This window comes from Dipodomys merriami, unplaced genomic scaffold (assembly GCF_024711535.1).
Source record: "Dipodomys merriami isolate MVZ:Mamm:240054 unplaced genomic scaffold, mDipMer1.0.p SCAF_943, whole genome shotgun sequence".
NCBI classification, from domain to species: domain Eukaryota; kingdom Metazoa; phylum Chordata; class Mammalia; order Rodentia; family Heteromyidae; genus Dipodomys; species Dipodomys merriami.
The window spans coordinates 285,466-306,317 of NW_027206561.1; the positions used below are offsets into that span (position 1 = coordinate 285,466).

The following is a 20,852-nucleotide window of genomic DNA, read 5'->3' on the forward strand; positions in this document are numbered from 1 at the left end:
CAGAAAAATTGCCGGGCACCAGTGGCTCATGCCTATAATCCTAGCTACTCAGGAGGCTGAGATCTTTTCTTTTCTTTTTTTTTTTTTTTTTTTGGGTCCGGTCATAGGGCCTGAACTCTGGGCCTGGGCGCTGTCCCTCAGCTCTTCAGCTCAAGGCTATTGCTCTACCACTTGAGCCACAGCGCCACTTCTGGCTTTTTTTCTTTTTGCTTATGTAGTGCTGAGGAATCGAACCCAGGGCCTCATGCATGCAAGGCAAGCGCTCTACCACTGAGCCACCTTCCCAGCCAGGAGGCTGAAATCTTAAGAGTGAGGTTTGAAGCCAGCCTGCACAGAGAAAAGTCAGTAGTGCTATTACCTGCAGCTAACCAACACAAAGCTGGAAATAGTGGTGTATACTGAAGACCTTTCATTAACAGTGATTAACGATATTTAACAGTGTTTCAGCTGTGCTTAACTCCTTCCCCAATGTTGCCGGGAGAGGTCAGTCCCTCTAAGCTGTCTCATCTCTATGGGGAGCTTAGAGAGCCAGTGATAGAGGCAGGATTGTTAGTCTGTGGTCCCATCAGTGTAGCCTCCAGTGTCGCCATGACACTTCCTAATGTGTCACTGGGCCTTTCATGGAGAAGTGCGTCTGCTGCCCTTGGTTGGAGACTGAGCTGCCTATGATTTCAGTGACCAATGGGACCTACTGGAAGAGACTACCAAACCCCAGCCATCAGAGGCAGAAAGATTGTGTGCTTGCTCTCTTCCTGCCGGGGTGGTATGGTGGCTACGAGGGCTTCTACAGAGGAAAGACCTACCAACACCGCCAGCGGCTACCCATCAAGGAAGCTGTTTGTCTACAGAAATTACCACTGTTGCTGGGAAGCTGGCTTTAGTGGTAGAGTGCTTGCCTCGCATACATGAGGCCCTCGGTTCAATTCCTCGGCACCACATAAGCAGAAAAAGCCGGAAGTGGGGCTGAGGCTCAAGTGGTAGAGCGCTAGACTATAGCTGAAGAGCTGAGGGACAGCGCCCAGGCCCTGAGTTCAGGCCCCACGACCAACCCTCCTCCCCTCACCCCCCCACAAGAAGAAAAAAAAAAAAGAGAAATTACCACAGTTAAGACCACTCAGGTTACATATAGGCTCATGAGCAGAAAGTAGTTAATATCTGAGTCCATTGAGTGCTGGGTAGTTATATGGTTTTAAGTACCTGATAATGCTTGTGACACCCACCTACCTAGATATTTACAAATATCTCTATTAAGAGATATCCAAGAGTCTTAACAAAAGGAGACGAAATTTGATAGAAAGCTAAAACATATATAGAGAAAAGTTTCCACATATCAAGGAGGAAAGGAACTCAGAAGAGTAAGCCTTAGATGTGAATAGACAATTCCCAGTACACGGGAAGATAGACAAGCTTATAGAAATCATGGAGATGTAGATTTTATTTTTATTTATTTATTTTTTGTCAGTCCTAAGGCTTGAACTGAGGGCCTGGACTCTGTCCCTGAGCCTCTCTGTGCTCAAGGCTAGCACTCTACCACTTGAGCCACTTTTGGCTTTTTCTGTTTATGTGGTACTGAGGAATTAAACCCAGGGCTTTATGCATGCTAAGCAAGCACTCTACCACTAAGATACATTCCCAGATTGAGATGTAGACTTTATTAGCATCTATTTGGTTAGAAATATAGTGCTGGTAACAATTGGGGAATAGGTAGACTGGCAGACATACCATGTGGCTGTGAATTATCAAAGTCAGGTGCTTAGAGGAGATTTAACAGTAATACAGGAGAAGTAGGGGACACATTTTTTTTTTTTTTTTTGGTCCGATTGTGGGGCCTGAACTCTGGGCCTGGGCGCTATCCCTCAGCTCTATCAATGTCCATCCACTAGCGCTGGATAAACGTATTTTAGGCAATAAAATACTTGGGAGTTCAGAGGACTAAACTATAGCACAGATGACCATACAGAAGCTTGAGAGCTTTGCAAAGCCTAAAAATGTTGGCAGCTGCCTTTTCTTTCTTTTTTTTTTTTTTTTTTGGGTCGGTCATAGGGCTTGAACTCTGGGCTTGGGTGCTGTCCCTGCACTCTTCAGCTCAAGTCAAGCACTCTACTGCTTGAGCCACAGCACCACTTCCGGTTTTCTAGTGGTTTATTGGAGATAAGAGTCTCCCAGACTTTCCTGCCCGGGCTGGTTTTGAACCGTGATCCTCAGATCTCAGCCTCCTGAGTAGCTATGATTACAGGCGTGAGCCACTGACACCTGGTTTGCCTTTTCTGAATAAGTCCATCCAAATGAGAATAGCATAGTGACATGTACAGGACCAAGACCCACCAGAGTGAAGGTCATGTAGCTTTTTATATGAGGACAAGCAGGTTGGGGCTGCACGGGGCTGGTCCACTACTCATCTTAGGTATTCCTACAGAAAGTGCCAGTGGCAGAGCGCTGTAGCTTACTAAAGCTGAGTGAAGTGCAGAGGTATTTGTTTCACAAGTTTATGTTTATAATACTTTACAGTGAAATCTATTTTGTTCATTAAAGAGAGGTACTAAGAATTGTTTATTTTTCCTAGAAAGAAAGCATCTTGACCCTTATATAATTTACCCATGAGCAGTATATTAGGAATGTCTACTTATACACATGTAAGTAAATGTGTATTTTATAGCATACTACTTAGACATTGAACATTATAACCATCTTAGAAAAGATAGGATTTGTAGTCAGGTGTTGGTGGCTCATGCATGTAATCCTAGCCACTCAGGAAGTTGAGGTCTGAGGACTGTGGTTCAAAGCCAGCATGGGCAGGAAAGTCTGTGAGACTCCTATCTCTAATAAACTACTCAGAAAAAGCCAGAAGTAGTGCTGTGGCTCAACTGGTAGAGCACTAACCTTCAGCACAAAGAGGCTCAGAGTCAGCCCAGGCCCTGAGTTCAAGTGCTAGGACAAGCAAAACAAAACAAAATAGGCTTAGGATTTGTACAAAATAAATAACAGTTTTTAAAGTGTAAGTTACAAGCTAGGCTATAATGTTACTTAAATGTACATTTGATTATTTGTGATTCTGCTTCTTTTCAGAGCCATCCCACTTGCCATTTTCCAAGCAGAGCCCACAGTGAGGAAACACTTCCTTCGAAAATGGCTAAAGAGCTCATCCCTTCAAGATTTTGATATACGGACAGTGAGTGCCAGTTGTTTTTGTACTATCAAAAGTTTAGGAAAGGAGGATGATGAAAGAATGAATTCTAAAAATTCATTAGAGGGAAAAAAGGTTTAAGAAAGAAAGCTAGTCAGAGAAGAGTGCATTTCATTTGAATCATCTGTCTTGTCCAGCGCTTCAGTGCTGACACCGTCCTTTCTAAGTAAATAAGATACTGACACTCTAGGGCACTGGAAAGATCATATCAGAGAGGACCCTGAGCTGCTCTCTTGCCTGGAATGAGGCTGAAGTAGTCCTTAACCACCTGCTAGCTTGTGGTCGTTGGGGTTCTTTAAGGTCTTCCATGTTTCTCCTCTGAAATGGGCACCATATATTGTGGAGTTTCTTGAGAATTAAATAAGATATAAACATTTAGCAGTGCTCAACACAGACTAAGATGTATCAAAGAATTAGTCTGTTGTTTCTTTTTGCACGGTCAGATTCTAGACTGGGATTACTACATTGAAAGACTGGGGAGTGCCATCCAGAAGATCATCACCATCCCTGCAGCTCTGCAGCAGGTGAGCATGAGGCCGATGGGTGAGCCAGCACAGCGCAGGTCAGACCGGGCTCTCCCTAACCCAGATCACCCTACTGCAGGTGAGAAACCCAGTACCGCGCGTCAAGCACCCAGACTGGCTGCACAGAAAACTACTGGAGAAGAACGATGTCTACAAGCAGAAGAAAATCAGTGACCTCTTTGTCCTTGAGGGCAGGAGACAGGTGATGGGTGACCCAGAATATTCAGGGTGCTCAGGGTTATGAATTGCTTTCCTTAATGTTGGAATACTGCCTCTAAAGTGAGTTTTTTTGTTTTTTTCCCCTCTGGTTTTTCTTTCCCTTTAATGTACACCTTGGCACTTTATTTGTAGTGATTTTTGTACTGACTCCAAGACTGATTTTTGTGAGTCATCAGGTTATGGTGAGGAACAGTATTATTGATAAATTTGGACTGTGTGAGTTAGACTGAGTGACCTGAACTGGATCACTATGAAGAGGAAAAAGAAGATTTTAAAATGAGTTATAAGCCAGGGCAGCATAAAGGCTCTCCTTATGGTAGTAGTTGCTCCAGGGAGTTTCAACTCAATGTAAAGATTGGATTTTTTGACCGTGTCTCTTGACTGTGTCTTTCTTGGAAGAGCTATACTTATTAGATAAGGGCACATGAAAAAGGTCGAGAAGCCAGGCACCAGGCTCCGTGGCTCACGCCTGTAATCCTAGCTACTCAGGAGGCTGAGGGTTATGGTTCAAAGCCAGCTGGGGAAGAAAAGTCCATTATAATGGACTTTTTATTTGGAAAGTAATGAATGGTAGGCTGTTTATTTGTATGATGGAATAGTTTATGACAGTTAAAAATGAATAGACCATGCTACTTTGTGACTGAATATTGCAGGAAGATGTGTACCAGAAACTGTTATTATAAAATGATATTTTTATGGTCATATAGTTAAAGTATAACAGTGCGGAGAATGGTGCTGCTGCCAACAAGAACATAGAGGGAGGGAGGAAGACAGCTGTTACTTCCTGCAGTTCACTTTTTATTTTAAAAGGAGCCTTCTTCAGCAGTCATGGCAAAATGTGGACCTTTGCCTACTTGTGATAACTTGACTGACATTTTCCGAACTTTTTGTTTGATCTTTTAACTATTAATTCAGTCTGTAAATTGTTCCACTTCAGGGGATACGCTGTGTTAAATTGCTAAAGGGTAGGATTTGCAGATACGAGATCCTGAATTGAGGACTTGTTTGGGTCCTTCCAGATTGTGACGGCCCAAATTCCTGAAGGCAGCCCAAGGCCAAGTGCTCCCGACATGGAGGACTTTGGTCTCACAAAGCAAATCCACTCAGCAGTTCCAGTTGCGACTAAGAGGAAGCGAGTTCTTTGGGAGAGCCAACAGGATTCTCAGGACCTTGAGCTGACGGTTCCCTGGAAGGAGATCCTGGGTCAGCCTCCTATCCTCGGAACAACTCAGGTGAGAAGTGGAAGAAGCCAGAAGGACTGGAACATTGCTGTAGCATTGTCTGGCTCCAAGGGGTATACTGCATGTACAAGCAAATCATGGCCCAGGATTGTTCATTGTGAGAATACCCAACCATCACAGAGCACCTGAAGGCTGATGAGGGTCAGGAAGTAGGCGCTTGGAGAGGGTTTATGTTCAAACTTGTGCCATGGGTTGGGTTACCATCTGTTCCAGGAAGAGTGGCTGGTCTGGCTTGGGTTCCACAAGAAGAAATGGCAGCTACAGGCCCAGCAACGTGTGGTCCGGAGGAAGAGACAGCGTCGGGAACTGACCGAGGGTGCACCAAGGCCTGGAACCGTCCGAGAGGGGCCTGTCACAGGTTTGGGGAGCTTCCTAAGAAAAACTGCTCGCAGCATCCTGGACCTTCCGTGGCAGATTGTGCAGGTAGGGATGTTGATCCAGGAGAAGGAAGTCTCTCTGGAGGCATAGCCTTTGTGGGCCCAGGGAGAGGATGTCAGGCTGGCCCTGGGCTGGATGGTGAAATAGGTGTTTGGCTTCCTACTTTTCTCTGGGGTCCTGAGACCCTGTGCTTGCTGCTGGTGGGAAGAGGATTGAGAAGTGGCCATTGACAGATGTCAGCATGGTGTGTGATCAGCTCTGTGCTCTGCATTTCCTCTCAGATCAGTGAGACCAACCAGGCTGGCCTGTTCAGACTATGGGCCATCATCGGCAGTGACTTGCACTGCATCAAGCTTAGCATCCCTCGAGTATTCTACGTGAACCAGAGGGTGGCCAAAGTGGAGGAGGGACCTTCATATCGCAAGGTAGGGGACTACTGAAGTTGCTAACTACCTCTGAGATGTCTCCATACAATGGATGCCAGATAGAGAGCTGGTCAGACTTCATAGGCTTTGTAGGCACAAGGTCCCAGTGTCTCATTGAGCCCCTAAAAGAGTTATATAACAAAGCCTATGAATGCTGAGCAGAACCTGGTCAGAGCCATTGCTCAGGACAGCAGCTGCTTTCGCTACACTGGTAAGCTAGCACTGTGGTCATCTGTGCGTTCTGTGAAGTACAAGTGGAACCACGCAGACCTTTGTTAGAGCTTGCAGATTGTTTCCATAGGCACTGTTGTTATTAACAGCTTCATTGGGATATAGATTCACACTCCATACAACATATGTATTTCAAGGGTACAATGCAATACTTTTAGTGAATTCCGTGGCAGAACTAGAGCCACAGTCAATTTCAATACATTTTCATTACCCTCTCAAAAAAAGCCTTAAAACCCACAACCACCACTGGCCCTCCCCCCAGCCCTTGGCAACTACTTTCAAACCCTCTGGAGATTTGCCTTTTCTAGATAGTTAATTAAAATGAAACCATCTACCTAAGAGTCTTCCACTTAGTATGATTTATTTGGTTTTGTGCCAGTACTGGGACTTGAATTTAGCGTCTGGGTACTCTCCCTTAGCTTTTTTTTTTGGGGGGGGGTCAGTTGTGGGGCTTTGGACGCTGGGCCTGGGTGCTGTCCCTGCGCTTTTCAGCTCAAGGTGAGCGCTGTACCACTTGAGCCACAGCACCACTTCGTTTTCTAGTGGTTTATTGGAGATAGTGGTTTATTGGAGATAAGAGTCTCACAGACTTTCCTGCCCCGGCTGGCTTTGAACTGTGATCCTCAGATCTCAGCCACCTGAGTAGCTAGGATGACAGGTGTGAGCTTCCTGTGCCCTGCTCCCTTAGCTTTTTTACTCAAGGCTGGCACTGCAACACCTGGCAGTCACTATCTTTTGAGCTCATTTTATTGGACCAGTAGGGCTTCTCTGGATGATTCTCAGCTCCTTGTGACATATCTCTAGCAGGTTTGTTTTTTGTTTTTGTCGGTCGTGGGTCTTGAACTCTGGGCTTAGGCACTGTCCCTGCACACTTCAGCTCAAGGTGAGCGCTCTACTGCTTGAGCCACAGCGCCACTTCCGGCCTTTTTCCTTTTGCTTATGGTGCTGAGGAATCGAACCCAGGGCCTCATGCATGCAAGGCAAGCACTCTTACCACTGAGCCACCTTCCCAGCCCCATCCTCTTCCAGTTTTCTGGAGATCAGTCTCACAGACTTTTCTTGTCCGAGCTGGCTTTGAACCATGATCCTCAGATCTCAGCTTCTTGAGTAGCTAAGAATATAGGATTCTTTTTATTGTTTTAAGTTTGCTAATAATTTTATTGAACAGAGAACAGTCACAGCTGCTGTGAAGTCTTAATCTTTGTTGATCGTTACATCTGGGCCATCCTAGGTTGACAGCTGCTGGCTCTCTTCTCCCATGAGAATTTTCCCCATTTCTCTGATTGTTGTTGTTATATCAAGAAACCTTATTTGTACCCCGAACTTTGTGTGTATGTGTGTGCTAATATTAATGATGACCTCAGCCCAGGCTTGGTTTTGAGCTCTGAACCTGCAGGTCTCAGTGTCCTTCCTGAATAGGATTACAAATCTGAGACCTGGTGTCTTACCCTGGACATTTTACATCTGATATTGAGACTTCAGGCATTTAGAGAATATTAGGCAGCCATTAATTTTAGACCCACATTCCTCACCAAGTCCTATCTTACCTTCTTTGTACAAAGCTCAGCCCAGCTCACAGAACCACTGCTGAGTTGCTTTAGATCTGCCTCTGTGTGCACAGCTTGTGGTGGGCCTGGGACCCTGTTGGTCCATGCATGAGGTTAGTAAACCACTTGTCAGCTCTCCTCCCCAGGCCTCCCTCACGTATCCACACACCCGCACGTTGGCTTCAAGTTTTTGCTGCCTGTACCTCCCAGTTAAACCCATGAGAAGTCAGAGGAAAATAAATTAGGCACTCTTTCCCCACACTAGTGCCAGTGTCCCAGGGTGAGTGCTCATCTGCTTTTCAGAGGCCTCAGGTGGTAGTCCAGATCTTGTATTTGTAATCATAAGGAGAGATGGACTGACCTCTGTGGACGCTAGAGGTCCTAGGACTTTAAGCCATGGTGAGTTTACCACTTCATTGTTCTTTTTCTTTTTTCTTTTTTTTTTTTTTTTTTTTTTTTTTGGGGGGGGTGGGTGGGGTGGGTCATGTGGCCTGAACTCTGGGCCTGGACGCTGTCCCTCAGCTTTTTAGCCTCAAGGCTAGCGCTCTACCACTTGAGCCATAGCGCCACTTCCAGCTTTTTTCTTTTTGTTTATGTGGTGCTGAGGAATCGAACCCAGGGCCTCAGGCATGCAAGGCAAGCGCTCTACCACTGAGCCACCTTCCCAGCCCCCACTTCATTGTTCTTAGGTAAATCGGGCTCTCCCTCGTTCGAACATGGTCTACAATCTGTATGAGTATTCAGTACCGGAAGATATGTACCAAGAACACATCAACGAGATCAACACGGAATTGTCCGCACCAGACATCGAGGGCGTGTATGAGACTCAGGTGACTGTTTTCTCAGCCACTTGCTGATCCACATAACAAAGGAGAGAAGCCAATATGGGAACAAGCCAGGGCAGAGTAGATGGTAGAGGAGAGAAGCCACCTGAGTATGGTCAAAAGGGTCTGTTGTGTGCTCTGTCCCATGGGAACGTGGGTCTCAGCAACAGGTCTGCCGTGTGAGCCATGGGTTCGAGAGCCCTCCAATGGCTTTAACTCACCCATCTACCCATTCTTCAGGTCCCATTGTTGTTCCGAGCTCTTGTGCAGCTGGGCTGTGTGTGTGTGGTCAACAAACAGCTGGTGAGGCACCTTTCAGGCTGGGAAGCTGAAACTTTTGCCCTTGAACACCTGGAGATGCGTTCTCTGGCTCAATTCAGCTACCTGGAACCAGGTATGGCCCTGCTAGCTTAGCCCTCTCAGTCACTCTGCACTCAGCCATCTGAGGTGATAAGTTTATTTCCTTCTGCAGGGAGTATCCGCCACATCAACTTGTACCACCACGCACAGGGCCACAAAGCCCTTTTCGGAATCTTCATCCCCTCACAGCGCAGAGCATCTGTGTTTGTGTTGGACACTGTGAGTTGCTGGGCATAGAGGATGTGAGAGTGTATGGGTTGGGCAAGATCCTGGGAAGGAGAATTCTTCCTGCATGAATTGGGGACAAAATGGTGAGATCACCCTACTTGGTCCTGCACCTGGAGGGACTCACATGGCTGACATTTGCTTAGGTACGTAGCAACCAGATGCCCAGCCTCAGTGCTTTGTACTCAGCAGAGCACAGCCAACTTCTAGAAAAGATGGGACCTGAACTCCTGCCTCCCCCCAAACATACCTTTGAAGTTCGGGCTGAAACCAGCCTGAAGACCATCTGCAGAGCCATTCAGCGCTTCTTGCTGGCCTACAAGGTAAGGGAAGTTGGGGCCCCCTGTAGGAGTACCACCCTGAGCTGGGTTTCATCGGGGCCTTTCTGTCTTCTACATAACCCAGGAGGAACGCCGGGGGCCCACACTCATTGCTGTCCACTCCAACTGGGAGCTGCGAAGGCTGGCCAGTGAGGTCCCTGTCTTGGAGGAGTTCCCATTAGTGCCTGTCCGAGTGGCCGAAAAGATCAGCTATGGAGTCCTGGACTGGCAGCGCCATGGAGCCCGCCGCATGATCCAGCACTACCTCAACCTTGACACCTGCCTGTCACAGGCCTTTGAGATGAGTAGGTGAGGCCGAGGCCCAGTGCCTACAGTGCATAGGCTAACCAGTCTTCGCAGGCTGACCCTGTGCCTCTGTGCAGGTACTTCCACATCCCCATTGGAAATCTGCCAGAAGACATTTCCACCTTTGGCTCTGACCTCTTCTTTGCACGGCACCTGCAGCGCCACAACCACCTGCTCTGGCTGTCCCCTACTTCCCGTCCTGACCTGGGAGGGAAGGAGGCAGATGACAGCCGCCTGGTCATGGAATTTGATGACCGAGCCACTGTAGAGATCAACAATTCTGGCTGTTACTCCACTGGTAAGAGGAGACAGAGTGAGGTTGGCCCTTCTTTTTTAAGGATACTGGTTCTTTTGAAGGATGTTAGTTTTTAGGATATTAGCTCTACAAAGGGGATTTCATTATGGCATTTCCATATGTGCTACAATATACCCTGACTAAACTCAGCCCCTCCTTCTTCACCACCTCCCATCTCCTCCCCTGACTGCACGGCACTGACTGGACACGTACCGTGCCTGTCCTGGCCACACAGGGAGGCCTTGGGAGATGATGCTAATGGTGCTCCCTGGAATGTGTGGATAAGCAGTATCTTCCTGCAGTGTGTGTGGAGCTGGACATACAAAACCTGGCAGTCAACACCATCCTCCAGTCTCACCACATCAATGATATGGAAGGGGCTGGCAGCATGGGCATCAGCTTTGACGTGATCCAACAGGCCTCTCTGGAAGACATGGTCACAGGAAATCAGGCCTCCAGTGCTCCAGCCAGCTACGATGAGACCGCCCTCTGCTCCAGTGCCTTCAGGTACCCACCTCTCAGACAGAACTGTGGAGAGCCTTAATATCTTTCCTGACTTTGGAAACTAAGGCTTGAGACGGCAAGCCATTGTGATGCCATGTCTCTTACTTTAGTCAGTGTCTGCAGACCCCAAGGCGGTGTCCTCCCTAGATATCAGTGACTGGTCCGGGTGCCACCTTCTGACGTTCTTACAGCCAGAGGCAGTTTCTGACACACAGATGCTTCTCAGTATGATGAGAGGTTGTCTGTAGGAACTCCTGTGTGGTCAGGAAAACAGTGCACATGTAGAGAGCTTCTTGTGCACTCAGGCTTAGCAGCCCTACACAGCAGTGCAGTCACCACCCATGTTAGAGATGGGCCAGGGTTTGATGTATTGCCGTGTGGATGAGTGATTCTAGAATGTATGCCTCAGTCACAGTCCTACTGCCTCTGCATGGAAGGATAGATAAAAGGAGTTGCTTGGAGCAAGATCTAGGAAGGGAGGAGTAAGGGGCATGTGGTTGTGGCAGAAAATTGCATAAATGATTCAATCTTGAGGGACAGATGAGGTTAGACAGACGGTCACACAAGGGAAAGGTTGGCCTTCATGGAGCTGCGGGAACTGCAACAAGTAAGGCCTCAGCACTGCACTGTGCTCGTGTAGGTTCTGTTGCAAGTCTGTTACTGACCGTAGTGAAGTTGTAGAAAATTGAAAACATGAACTGGGGCTCCATTGCCAGAGCAGCTGACAGCTGTACCCTAATAGGACACAAAAGCTGACGAAGTATTGGGCCAGTGGGTGAATGCTGGATGGTGGCAGTAGTGAAATCAGTGAGCTGTCTTTCTACTCGTCTCAGGATCCTAAAGAGCATGGTGGTCGGCTGGGTGAGGGAGATCACCCAGTACCACAACATCTATGCCGACAACCAGGTGATGCACTTCTACCGCTGGCTCCGGTCGCCATGCTCCCTGCTGCACGACCCTGCCCTGCACCGAACGCTGCACAGCATGATGAAGAAGCTCTTCCTGCAGTGAGTGCTTCACACCAGCCCGACTCTGGGTTCAGGGTGCACGACGCTGAAAGGCAGTTTAGTTGGCCCACTAGCTCTGCACAGACTTCTGTCCAGAGGTCTGGCCATGCATCGAGTTGTACCTCTCCATGGTACTCTGTGTGTTGTAGCTCACTTCCTTGCTTTAGTTTGTACTAGTTGATAATGCATGTTAGAAACTGGATGACAATGGCTCACTCCTGTTATCCCAGCTACTCAGGAAGCTGTGATCTGAGGATCACGGTTCAAAGCCAGCCTGGGCAGGAAAGGCCATGAGACTTTTTTCTGATTAACCATCCAAAAGGCAGAAGGGGAGTTGTGGCTCAAGTGGTAGAGTACAAGCCTCGAGCTAAAAAAGCTTAAAGACACTTAGGCCCTGAGTTCAAGCTCCAGGACTGGCACAAAAAGTAATCTTCGTGGGCTGGGAAGGTGGCTCAGTGGTAGAGCGCTTGCCTTGCATGCCTGAGGCCCTGGGTTCGATTCCTCAGCACCACATAAGCAAAAAGAAAAAAGCCGGAAGTGGCGCTGTGGCTCAAGTGGTAGAGCGCTAGCCTTGAGGCTAAAGAGCTGAGGGACAGCGTCCAGGCCCAAAGTTCAGGCCCATGACTGACCCAAAAAAAAAAAAAAAATCTCTTCATTGCTTCTAGTTGTTAGTCTCTGCGCTCTCTTGCTTCTGGTTCTAAGTATGGGACTTCAAGATCACTAGAGTTTGCCTCGTGGCTTCTCTGGTTTCACTTTGGATCATGATGCCTCCTACATTGATAATGAACTTGCTCCACAGGCTTGTTGCTGAATTCAAGCGCCTGGGGTCATCAGTCATCTATGCCAATTTTAACCGCATCATCCTTTGTACAAAGAAGCGCCGGATTGAGGACGCCATTGCCTATGTAGAGTACATTACCAATAGGTGGGTAGAGAGGGATTCTTATAATGCAACTGCTGTGACTTTGGAGAGAGACCCTCACATCTGTGACCCCAGCTACTTCAGAGGCAAAGATGGGGAAGATTGTATTCTAGGCCGGCCTAGTTATCAAAACCTTATCCATCATGCCTGATAGGGTCTTATTGACTGTGATCCCACATATGCATTAGGCATAGGCTGGCATTTCATGGTCTACATTTAGTCAGCCTTGGGATAAAACATACAAGACCCCACCGGGTGCTGGTGGCTCACGCCTGTCATCCTAACTACTCAGGAGGCTGAGATCCGAGGATCACGGTTCAAATCAGCCTGGGCAGGAAAATCTGTGAGATTCTTATCTCTAATTAAATACCAGAAAACTGGAAGTAGTGCTGTGGCTCAAGTGACAGCACTCACCTTAAGCTGAAGACCTGAGGGACAGCTCCCAGGCCCAGAGTTTAAGCCCTATGACTAACCAAAAAAAAAAAGAAGAAGAAGAAAGTAAGAGGGATGGTAAAAGATGGTAAAAGAAAAGGAAGGGAAATGCAGAACAAGAGACACTTAAGCAGGTTTTTGTTGTTGTTGGTTTTGGTTTTGGTTTGTCGTAGGGCCTGAACTATGGGCCTGGACGCTGTCCCTCAGCTCTTCAGCTCAAGGCTAGCGCTCTAACCACTTGAGCTACAATGCCACTTCCAGCTTTTTCTGCTTATGTGGTGCTGAGGAATCGAACCCAGGGCTTCATGCATGCAAAGCAAGCACTCTACCACTGAGCCACCTTCCCAGCCCCTTAAGCAGGCTTTTTGTTTTTGTTTGCTTCTTTGCAGCATCCATTCTAAAGAGATCTTCCACTCCCTGACGATTTCTTTCTCCCGATGCTGGGAATTTCTTCTCTGGATGGATCCATCTAACTATGGTGGAATCAAAGGGAAAGTTCCAAGTAGTATTCACTGTGGACAGGTAAGAGAGCTGAGTCAATTCTGAAGTGATTGTGGGCCATGTTCACCCTGTGATGGAGCATGTGCGCAGGTCCTCCTGCCAGCAGCAGTAGAAACACGGCTGTGTGTCCTGATTGCTCAGAGTGCACCAGAATGGGCTTCCAGCAAAACCTGGAGGAGGAAGAGAAACACCAGCCCTGAGAGACAGCAGCACAGCAGGGAAGGAAGCATGCAGTAGCTGTGCCACTCCTGCAGTACAGCAGGCTCCCAGGGAGTCAGGAGCTCGCACTGGCTAGTGAGTGAGCAGCACTGCCCAGGATGGGCTCAGATTTACTGGGGATGGAAGGTTTTAGCTTCCACTTGGCTCCTGTGAGGATAGTCTACTACAGGAGGACCAAGACAGGTAGAACCCAATCAGTGTCAGCTCAGGGGAGGACTCCAGGTAGGGGGGGTTGGTAAGAGGACCTGGGTCGGGGGTGGGGAGGGGGGCAGCTCTGTGTGACAATGACCAGGTGGGCGTATGTCTAGGATGAATGGCAGTAACTTCCAGGAGGCACATGGCGGGGAAAGTCACGTTTGATGGGTGAGTTGAGACACAGTCATCTGGCAGCACAGCTCCCAGGGAGCAGGCTTAGGACACAGCCTGTGTCCTCCTGAAGGACACAGAGGGAGAGTTCTTCCTGGCAGGAGGTGAGACCTGAAGCGGCACTGGACACCACAGCTCCTGAGAGGCCTCAGCAGAAGTAGCTCTGGGTGGGTTAGGTTAGGGGACAGACCTGATTGGAAGGTAGGGAGAAAGGATGACAGCACAGGACAGCCTAGAGTCAGTCACTGCAGGTAGTGAAGACAGCAGGGCTGTTGCTAGCTATGTTTGGAGGTGAGTTTACAATGTCAGGAAGACCTCATGCTGAATGGATGTCTGTGGTCAGTACAAGGGCCTGTGCAGAACTGTTCCCATCCCAGAAAAAAGGTTTTCTCTTCCCTTTGACATAGGTCCTTACTTAGGTGGTCCTGAGCTCCTAAGTGATCCTCCTTCCTCAGCCTTCTGAGTGTTGGGACCACAGATACATGGCACCATACCTGGCTGAGGAAGGGATTCAAGTGTCTTCCAAGAAGGCAAATGAGGGCTGGGAATGTGGCTTAGCAGTAGAGTGCTTGCCTAGCATGCATGAAGTCCTGGGTTCAATTCCTCAGTATCGCATACACAGAAAAGGCTGGAAGTAGTGCTGTGGCTCAAATGGTAGAGTGCTAGCTGTGAGCTGAAGAGCTCAGGGTAGTGCCCAGGCCCTGAGTTCAAGTCACAGGATTGGCCAAAAAAAAAGAGAGAGAGAGAAGGCAAATGAGAATCATAGTCCACCAACCACTCAAGACCAGCAAGTGCAGAGCACTGGTTCTCGCAGTGCTGATAAGACCCTGGTCCTGTGACCAAGTGTCTTGCCACTGAGTGCTGATGCCACAGTGCATACTGGGATTGTGTCTGTTACAGCAAGACTCCCAGATTGGGGAAGGAGCTAAGGATAAGCAGGAGGATGAGGAGGAAGAGGAAGAGGAAGAGGAAGAGGAGGGGGTGGAAGAATCCGAGGTGGAAGACTTACTGGAAAGCAACTGGAATATTTTGCAGTTTTTGCCACAGGCTGCGTCCTGCCAAAGTTACTTCCTCATGATTATCTCAGGTAAGCCCAGAGCCAGGGTGGTGGGGCAGTTGAATGAGAGTTAATGAAAGTAGCTCTGGCTGGGAGATGTAGCGGGTGCCATGGCTCACGCCTGTCATCCTAGCTACTCAGGAGGCTGAGATCTGAGGATCACGGTTCAAAGCCAGCCCGGGCAGGCAAGTCTGTGACACTCTTAACTCCAATAAACCACTAGAAAACCGGAAGTGGCGCTGTGGCTCACAGTAGAGTGCTCAGGGACAGCGCCCAGGCCCAGAGTTCAAGCCCTACAACCCACAAAAAAAAAAAAGAAAGAAAGAAAAAGGGAGATGTGGAAAGGAAGGCTCTAGTGTAGGGGTCCATCACAGAAACAATGGAGGTCTCTGACCTCCTTTTAGTCCTTTTGGAGGCCACAGGAGCAGCCTCCCCGGGGATATCACCAGGGTCCTTCCCAGTTCTCCCAAGGTCTGTTTCCAGTAGCACAGTGGCATACATTGTGGGGGGGAGGGGAGAGGGAGAGGGAGAGGGAGGGCGGGACTGTGCATACACTCAGGTAACAAAGCCAGCCCCAATGCTGGCTTCTGGAGCCTCACTTTTTGCTAAGGGGTCTTGTTTGGTGTTTGCAAACCAAGTTACCTAGCTTATAGGAGGAGCATATAAATTAGACCCCTTTGTAACTCAGGGCCATTCGTTAAATAATGTTGAGCATGGTAAGTTAAATTGTCATCAGATACACACACACACACACGTGTTTGAATGTACCCCACAGCTGTACTGATTACTTATATCTTTACCTCCCTCCTTAAGTCTTTCCAAGTTGTCTAAGTGTTGCAGGTATGTGGGCTCCAAGGCCCTTTCAGGCAATAGTCTCTGCTGCTGAAGGGAGTCACTTTTGTTCACTGTCCAGTATGAAGTTATCCACTGCTCTTTCTAAGCATGAACTCAGATACCAGCAAGTTCCCCTCTTGTGGGTTTATCTGAGGGCAAATAAAGCTGTTTCTAAACCTGACATTTCAGCCATGTCTAGCTAGCAAACTAGCCCTGGGGCTCCCTTGGGTTCTGGAGCATTTCTTAGCCACGCTGTCTGTCTCTCTTTGCAGCATATATCGTGGCTGTGTACCACAGCATGAAGGATGAGCTGAGGCGTAGTGCCCCAGGCAGCACCCCTGTGAGGAGGAGGGGGGCCAGCCAATTCTCCCAGGAGCCCGAGGTGGCAGCGGGAGCCCTTCCTGGTGAGCATCCTGTCAGTCACACAGTCCCTGCTGTGCCGTGACCTGACCCTGCTACGCATCTCTGATGGGTGGAAGGTTCCCAGTGTCAAATCTTTCCCTCTGCACTCTTAACCTCTCCCAGGAATGATCACTTTCTCTCAAGATTATGTGGCAAACGAGCTCACTCACAGCTTCTTCACCATCACTCAGAAGATTCAAAAGAAAATCACAGGCTCTCGGAACTCAACTGAGCCCTCAGAGATGTTTCCTGTCCTGCCTGGTTCACACTTGCTGCTCAATAACCCTGCTCTGGAGTTCATCAAATATGTCTGCAAGGTGAGAGCCACCTGTGTCCCTCAGTCACTCCACTTGCGTGGGTCATTTCCCTGTCACATGCTGTTGAGGCACTGGGCTCCAATGTGACAAGACAGGAGAAGGCCTGACCTCATGGACCAACAGTGCACCAGGAGGGCAGCCCGCTCACAGACTGTGCAGAGGAGGCCTCCGAGGGCCTGGAGCTGGTGGGTGAGTGACAGCTGTGACAGGCAGAAGACAAAGGAAGCAGCACAGAATCACGGCTGAGCTCCAACACCATAGGAGGAAAGGCAGGTCTGAAGTTCAGTGAGGGACTCACATTACCAGACAGTAAACACATGCCATCCCTGTTAGCACGTAGACTGGCCATCACGCTACCTGAACGGCTCAGCCTTCACACCTGATTGCTAAAGATCATGTGACTGCTTAAGGTTTGATTGTGGGGAAGAAATGTGCCTAGCACACAGGTTGTAGCTCAGTGTTAAACCATCGATCTAGCAAATGTAAGGTCCTGAGTTCAAACTTCAGTACTTCCAAAAAAGAAAGAAAGGGGAGGGAGGGAGAGAGAGAGGGAAAGGAAAAAAGGTAGGTTGGTTCGTTCTCAGCTCACTGTTAAGTCCCATTTGCTTTAAAATGCTTTATTTTTATTAAAATAGTTGTTCATTTGTGAGATTGACAAGGCACATGACCACTATCCTTCTACCAGAATCTAGAGGTAGAGCATTTGCTACTTTTCCCTGGCAGCCTCTGATCTGTCCTCTGCCCCGGAGTATGTCTGTGTCAGTCACAGTTGTAGGCTTTTCAGAGTGAGTGGAACTGCCATATCATGCTGCAGCACTATCTGCACTTGAATGTGCCCTGATCCCCTCAGGGCTCAGACACTGAATGTCATAGGCACGTACCCTACCTTACGTAGACTTCTTCCCCTTGCAGAATGCACTCAGTGGGCCAGCTCCTGCTGAGTGGTAGTGTGTGGTACAGGAGCGCCCGCACTGGCCCCTTCTCCAGGGGAAAGACATCAATTACACGCACTTTTTGAGTCTTTGTGTAGACATAAATTTCAGTGTTTGTTTTTTTTTTCCATACTGCCGAGTAGTATGGAAAGTGTATTTTGACTTTGACTTTTCTGCAGTGGCTGCGGTGCTGTACTCTCATAAGCAGTATATGACTAGAGTTCCATGCCTTCTACCAGAGCGTGCTATTATGGCTTTAAGTTTCAGCTATTCCAATAGTTGTGTAGTAGAATCTCATGGCTTTGATTTGTAGTTCTCTGATGCATAATGGTGCAGAGCATAATTTTTCCTGGGTTTGGTTGTCCATTTCCTGGGTGGCTGTCCAAATCTTTTCTCCATTTTTATTTTGTTTTTTTTTTTGGGTCCGGTCGTGGGGCCTGAACTCTGGGCCTGGGCGCTGTCACTCAGCTCTTCAGCTCAAGGCTAGCGCTCTACCACTTGAGCCACAGTGCCACTTCCAGCTTTTTTCTTTTTGCTTATGTAGTGCTGAGGAATCGAACCCAGGGCCTCAGGCAAGCAAGGCAAGTGCTCTACCACTGAGCCACCTTCCCAGCCCATCTCCATTTTTAAAAATTGGGGGAATTTTTGTGTTTGTGCTGCTGGGATCTAACTAGGACGTTGCCCACACTCGCAAGTGCTCTGCCACTAAGCTACACTCTTGCCCCTTTGTTTTTCTTGCTGTTGAAAGTTCTTTGTGGTTTTGTTTTGTATTTGAAAGTCCCTTATATATGCCTTTATGTTATTATATATGTCTCTGGTGTCATGTCTCAGTAGTTGGGGCTTTAAGGGCACAGAGATTTTTTTCCTAGTTTTCTTCTTCAAGTCTTATCATTTTGGGTTCTACCCTGAGTCAGTGGTCCATTTTTAATTCATCTTTGTGCTATGTGCGTGCTGTAAGCTGAGGATTCCAGATTTTTCTACTGAAGGATCTTTGCATCATTTTCAAAACTTGGTTGTCCGTTTCTGTGCAGGTCAGTTTCTGAACTGCGTACTTTTTTGTATATTGGTGAGTTCTGCCAGTGTTTATGGCTAGTGCCTGTAGGATGAGTCGGGGTCCCCTACTCTTTAACTTCTGGAAGATACTGTGTAGACTAAGTGGTATCTCTTTTGATAAATGGTAAATTCCGTAGTGAATCCTCCACCCACCAGCAGGGAACTTGTACTACATAGAAACAGTGGCCCCTGATAGTCCAAGGGGTTTGAAGAAGAAACTAAGTGATACTGAGAGACAAGGAGCCAACAGAGCGGCTCCAGGCAAATTAAGGCCAGGGAGAGGCTGGGGGATGCGTCCTGGTGGAGGGATTGCAGTCTGGAAGGAGGGCAGGGAGAGGGGAGGAGGGGGCCTGGGTGTGAGGGGTGCAGTCTGGACGGGGGCCCTGGGCGATGCTCCCTGATGGGCTGTGGTCTTCACAGGTACTGTCTTTGGACACAAACATCACAAACCAGGTGAACAAGCTGAGCAGAGACTTGCTTCGCTTGGTGGACGTTGGCGAGTTCTCCGAGGAAGCGCAGTTCAGAGACCCTTGCCGCTCCTACGTGCTCCCCGAGGTGATCTGCCACAACTGTAATTTCTGCCGGGACCTGGACCTGTGCAAAGACGCCTCCTTCTCTCAGGTTGGGCTCGGCACTTGCAAAGCCGAGACAGGCCCTTGCTGATAGGGCAGAGCCTGCAGACAGGTGGGGCAGCCATGCAGCGCATGCCTGTTGTGTTCACTCCTGTGAGTTGTACCTGCTCCCTTCCCTTGGCCACGTGGCTGTCGTGTTCCCCAGTGCTGGCGTGATGGTCAGCATGGGTGCACTCCCGGTCGATACGGAGTGCAGTCATAAGTGCTGATTCTCCTTTGGCCCCAGCACCCCCTACTGGAAATGCTGCCAACTGTGGTGGTGTGTGGTGTGTCCACCCCGCACACTGACCGGTTACCCCTCCCTGATCTCTAGGATGGAACCGTTCTTCCTCAGTGGTTCTGCTCCAACTGTCAGGCTGCCTACGACTCAGCTGCCATTGAGTCAGCCCTGGTAGAAGCTCTGCAGAGGAAGCTGATGGCCTTCACTCTGCAGGACCTTGTAAGCTCCCTCAGTGGGCCGGGGCTCGGGGGGCCCAGTGCTGCAGGAGAGTGTTCTTGCCCACGTGCCCTGCCGACTCCTTCTGTCAACGTCTGTTGGCACCTGCACTGTGGGCAGAAGCAGCCTCGTGGCACTTGATCCAGTAGAGAGAAGTAGACGGCACAGCGACAGTTCAGAGAGCAGCAGCAGAGTAGTGTTGCCAGCCACAAGACAGTCCTGCTGTGGACCCCTAAGCAAAAGCCTGCAGGACATGCCCAGGCGCCATTAGAGAACGCACTACACAAGGAGATGTATTCCTCCTCAACAGCCCCAGGGCCACAGCATGGCCGGATTGATGATGAGCTGAGCCTCACGGTGCTGCTCCCTCATTTCAGATCTGCCTGAAGTGTCGTGGTGTGAAGGAGACCCATATGCCTGAGTACTGCAGCTGTGCAGGAGACTTCGCCCTCACCATCCACACTCAGGTGGGTGGTTCTCTCTGTTACAATACATGCTATTCGCTGTTCCTCTCTAGGTGGGACCAGCATCATTCTATCTCTTTGTTCCCACAGATCTTCATGGAACAAATTGGAATCTTCCAGAACATTGCCCAGCACTATGGCATGTTATACCTCCAGGAGACCCTGGAGTGGCTACTGCATACAGGTCCTCTGTCCAGCTCTTAGCAAGCCCATGCTGAGGACATCATCTTGGCATCTGCGTCAGGGACCCTGTGCTCCAAGTGGCTGTGTACCTGACCACCTGACTGTCCAGACTCCAGGCCAGAGTCCAGGCCATGAACAATGCAGGGAGCTCAGATGGGGCACGAGCTAGCACAGAAGTAGGGAGTGGCTCTATCAACAGACGTCTGTGAAGCACGTCTTGAGCGGAGGGAAGAAGCATCTAAGAGGTCTTTTCCCACAAATAAACGTGCTTCAGGCATCTGCTTTCTGTGCCCTGCTAGGTGACAGGAAGTCCTTCCAGAATACCCTGGCCCCATCCCAGCTCTCTTGCCTCATTCAGGGCCTGACTGGGCCTGAGGTAAGGTAGTGGATGAGGACGGGTGCCGAAGTGGCCCTCTGGGAGCTGGAATCGCACTTGTTCTATGGAGAAATGTTTCCTCTCTGCAGCCTTGTGAGAACAGGATTTGAGTCACTTCCCAGGAAGTACAGATCCA

The 20,852-nt window shown here is 48.9% G+C and overlaps 1 protein-coding gene across 5 annotated transcripts in view; it reads left to right on the forward strand.

Annotated features, from left to right (window-relative positions):
• LOC138821856 (DNA polymerase epsilon catalytic subunit A-like) overlaps window positions 1-20,622 on the forward strand; it is a 46,387-nt gene extending 25,765 nt beyond the window's left edge. For 3 of the 5 annotated variants that reach the window (XM_070014311.1, XM_070014315.1, XM_070014314.1), the window contains exons 27-49: window positions 3,067-3,169; window positions 3,628-3,708; window positions 3,788-3,910; window positions 4,947-5,159; window positions 5,382-5,591; window positions 5,828-5,971; window positions 8,439-8,579; window positions 8,814-8,967; window positions 9,046-9,152; window positions 9,305-9,481; window positions 9,564-9,787; window positions 9,862-10,082; window positions 10,382-10,586; window positions 11,417-11,590; window positions 12,390-12,515; window positions 13,334-13,466; window positions 14,931-15,117; window positions 16,194-16,325; window positions 16,447-16,640; window positions 19,046-19,246; window positions 19,571-19,696; window positions 20,071-20,160; window positions 20,248-20,622. In XM_070014311.1, the coding sequence (XP_069870412.1) occupies window positions 3,067-3,169; window positions 3,628-3,708; window positions 3,788-3,910; window positions 4,947-5,159; window positions 5,382-5,591; window positions 5,828-5,971; window positions 8,439-8,579; window positions 8,814-8,967; window positions 9,046-9,152; window positions 9,305-9,481; window positions 9,564-9,787; window positions 9,862-10,082; window positions 10,382-10,586; window positions 11,417-11,590; window positions 12,390-12,515; window positions 13,334-13,466; window positions 14,931-15,117; window positions 16,194-16,325; window positions 16,447-16,640; window positions 19,046-19,246; window positions 19,571-19,696; window positions 20,071-20,160; window positions 20,248-20,361 (3,580 nt within the window). In that variant the 3' untranslated portion in view covers window positions 20,362-20,622. Of the gene's footprint in view, window positions 1-3,066; window positions 3,170-3,627; window positions 3,709-3,787; window positions 3,911-4,946; window positions 5,160-5,381; window positions 5,592-5,827; window positions 5,972-8,438; window positions 8,580-8,813; window positions 8,968-9,045; window positions 9,153-9,304; window positions 9,482-9,563; window positions 9,788-9,861; window positions 10,083-10,381; window positions 10,587-11,416; window positions 11,591-12,389; window positions 12,516-13,333; window positions 13,467-13,586; window positions 13,881-14,930; window positions 15,118-16,193; window positions 16,326-16,446; window positions 16,641-19,045; window positions 19,247-19,570; window positions 19,697-20,070; window positions 20,161-20,247 lie in introns of those variants that run through there. The other 2 variants (XM_070014313.1, XM_070014316.1) reach the window with 2 other exon arrangements.
• Window positions 20,623-20,852: the final 230 nt, after the last annotated feature.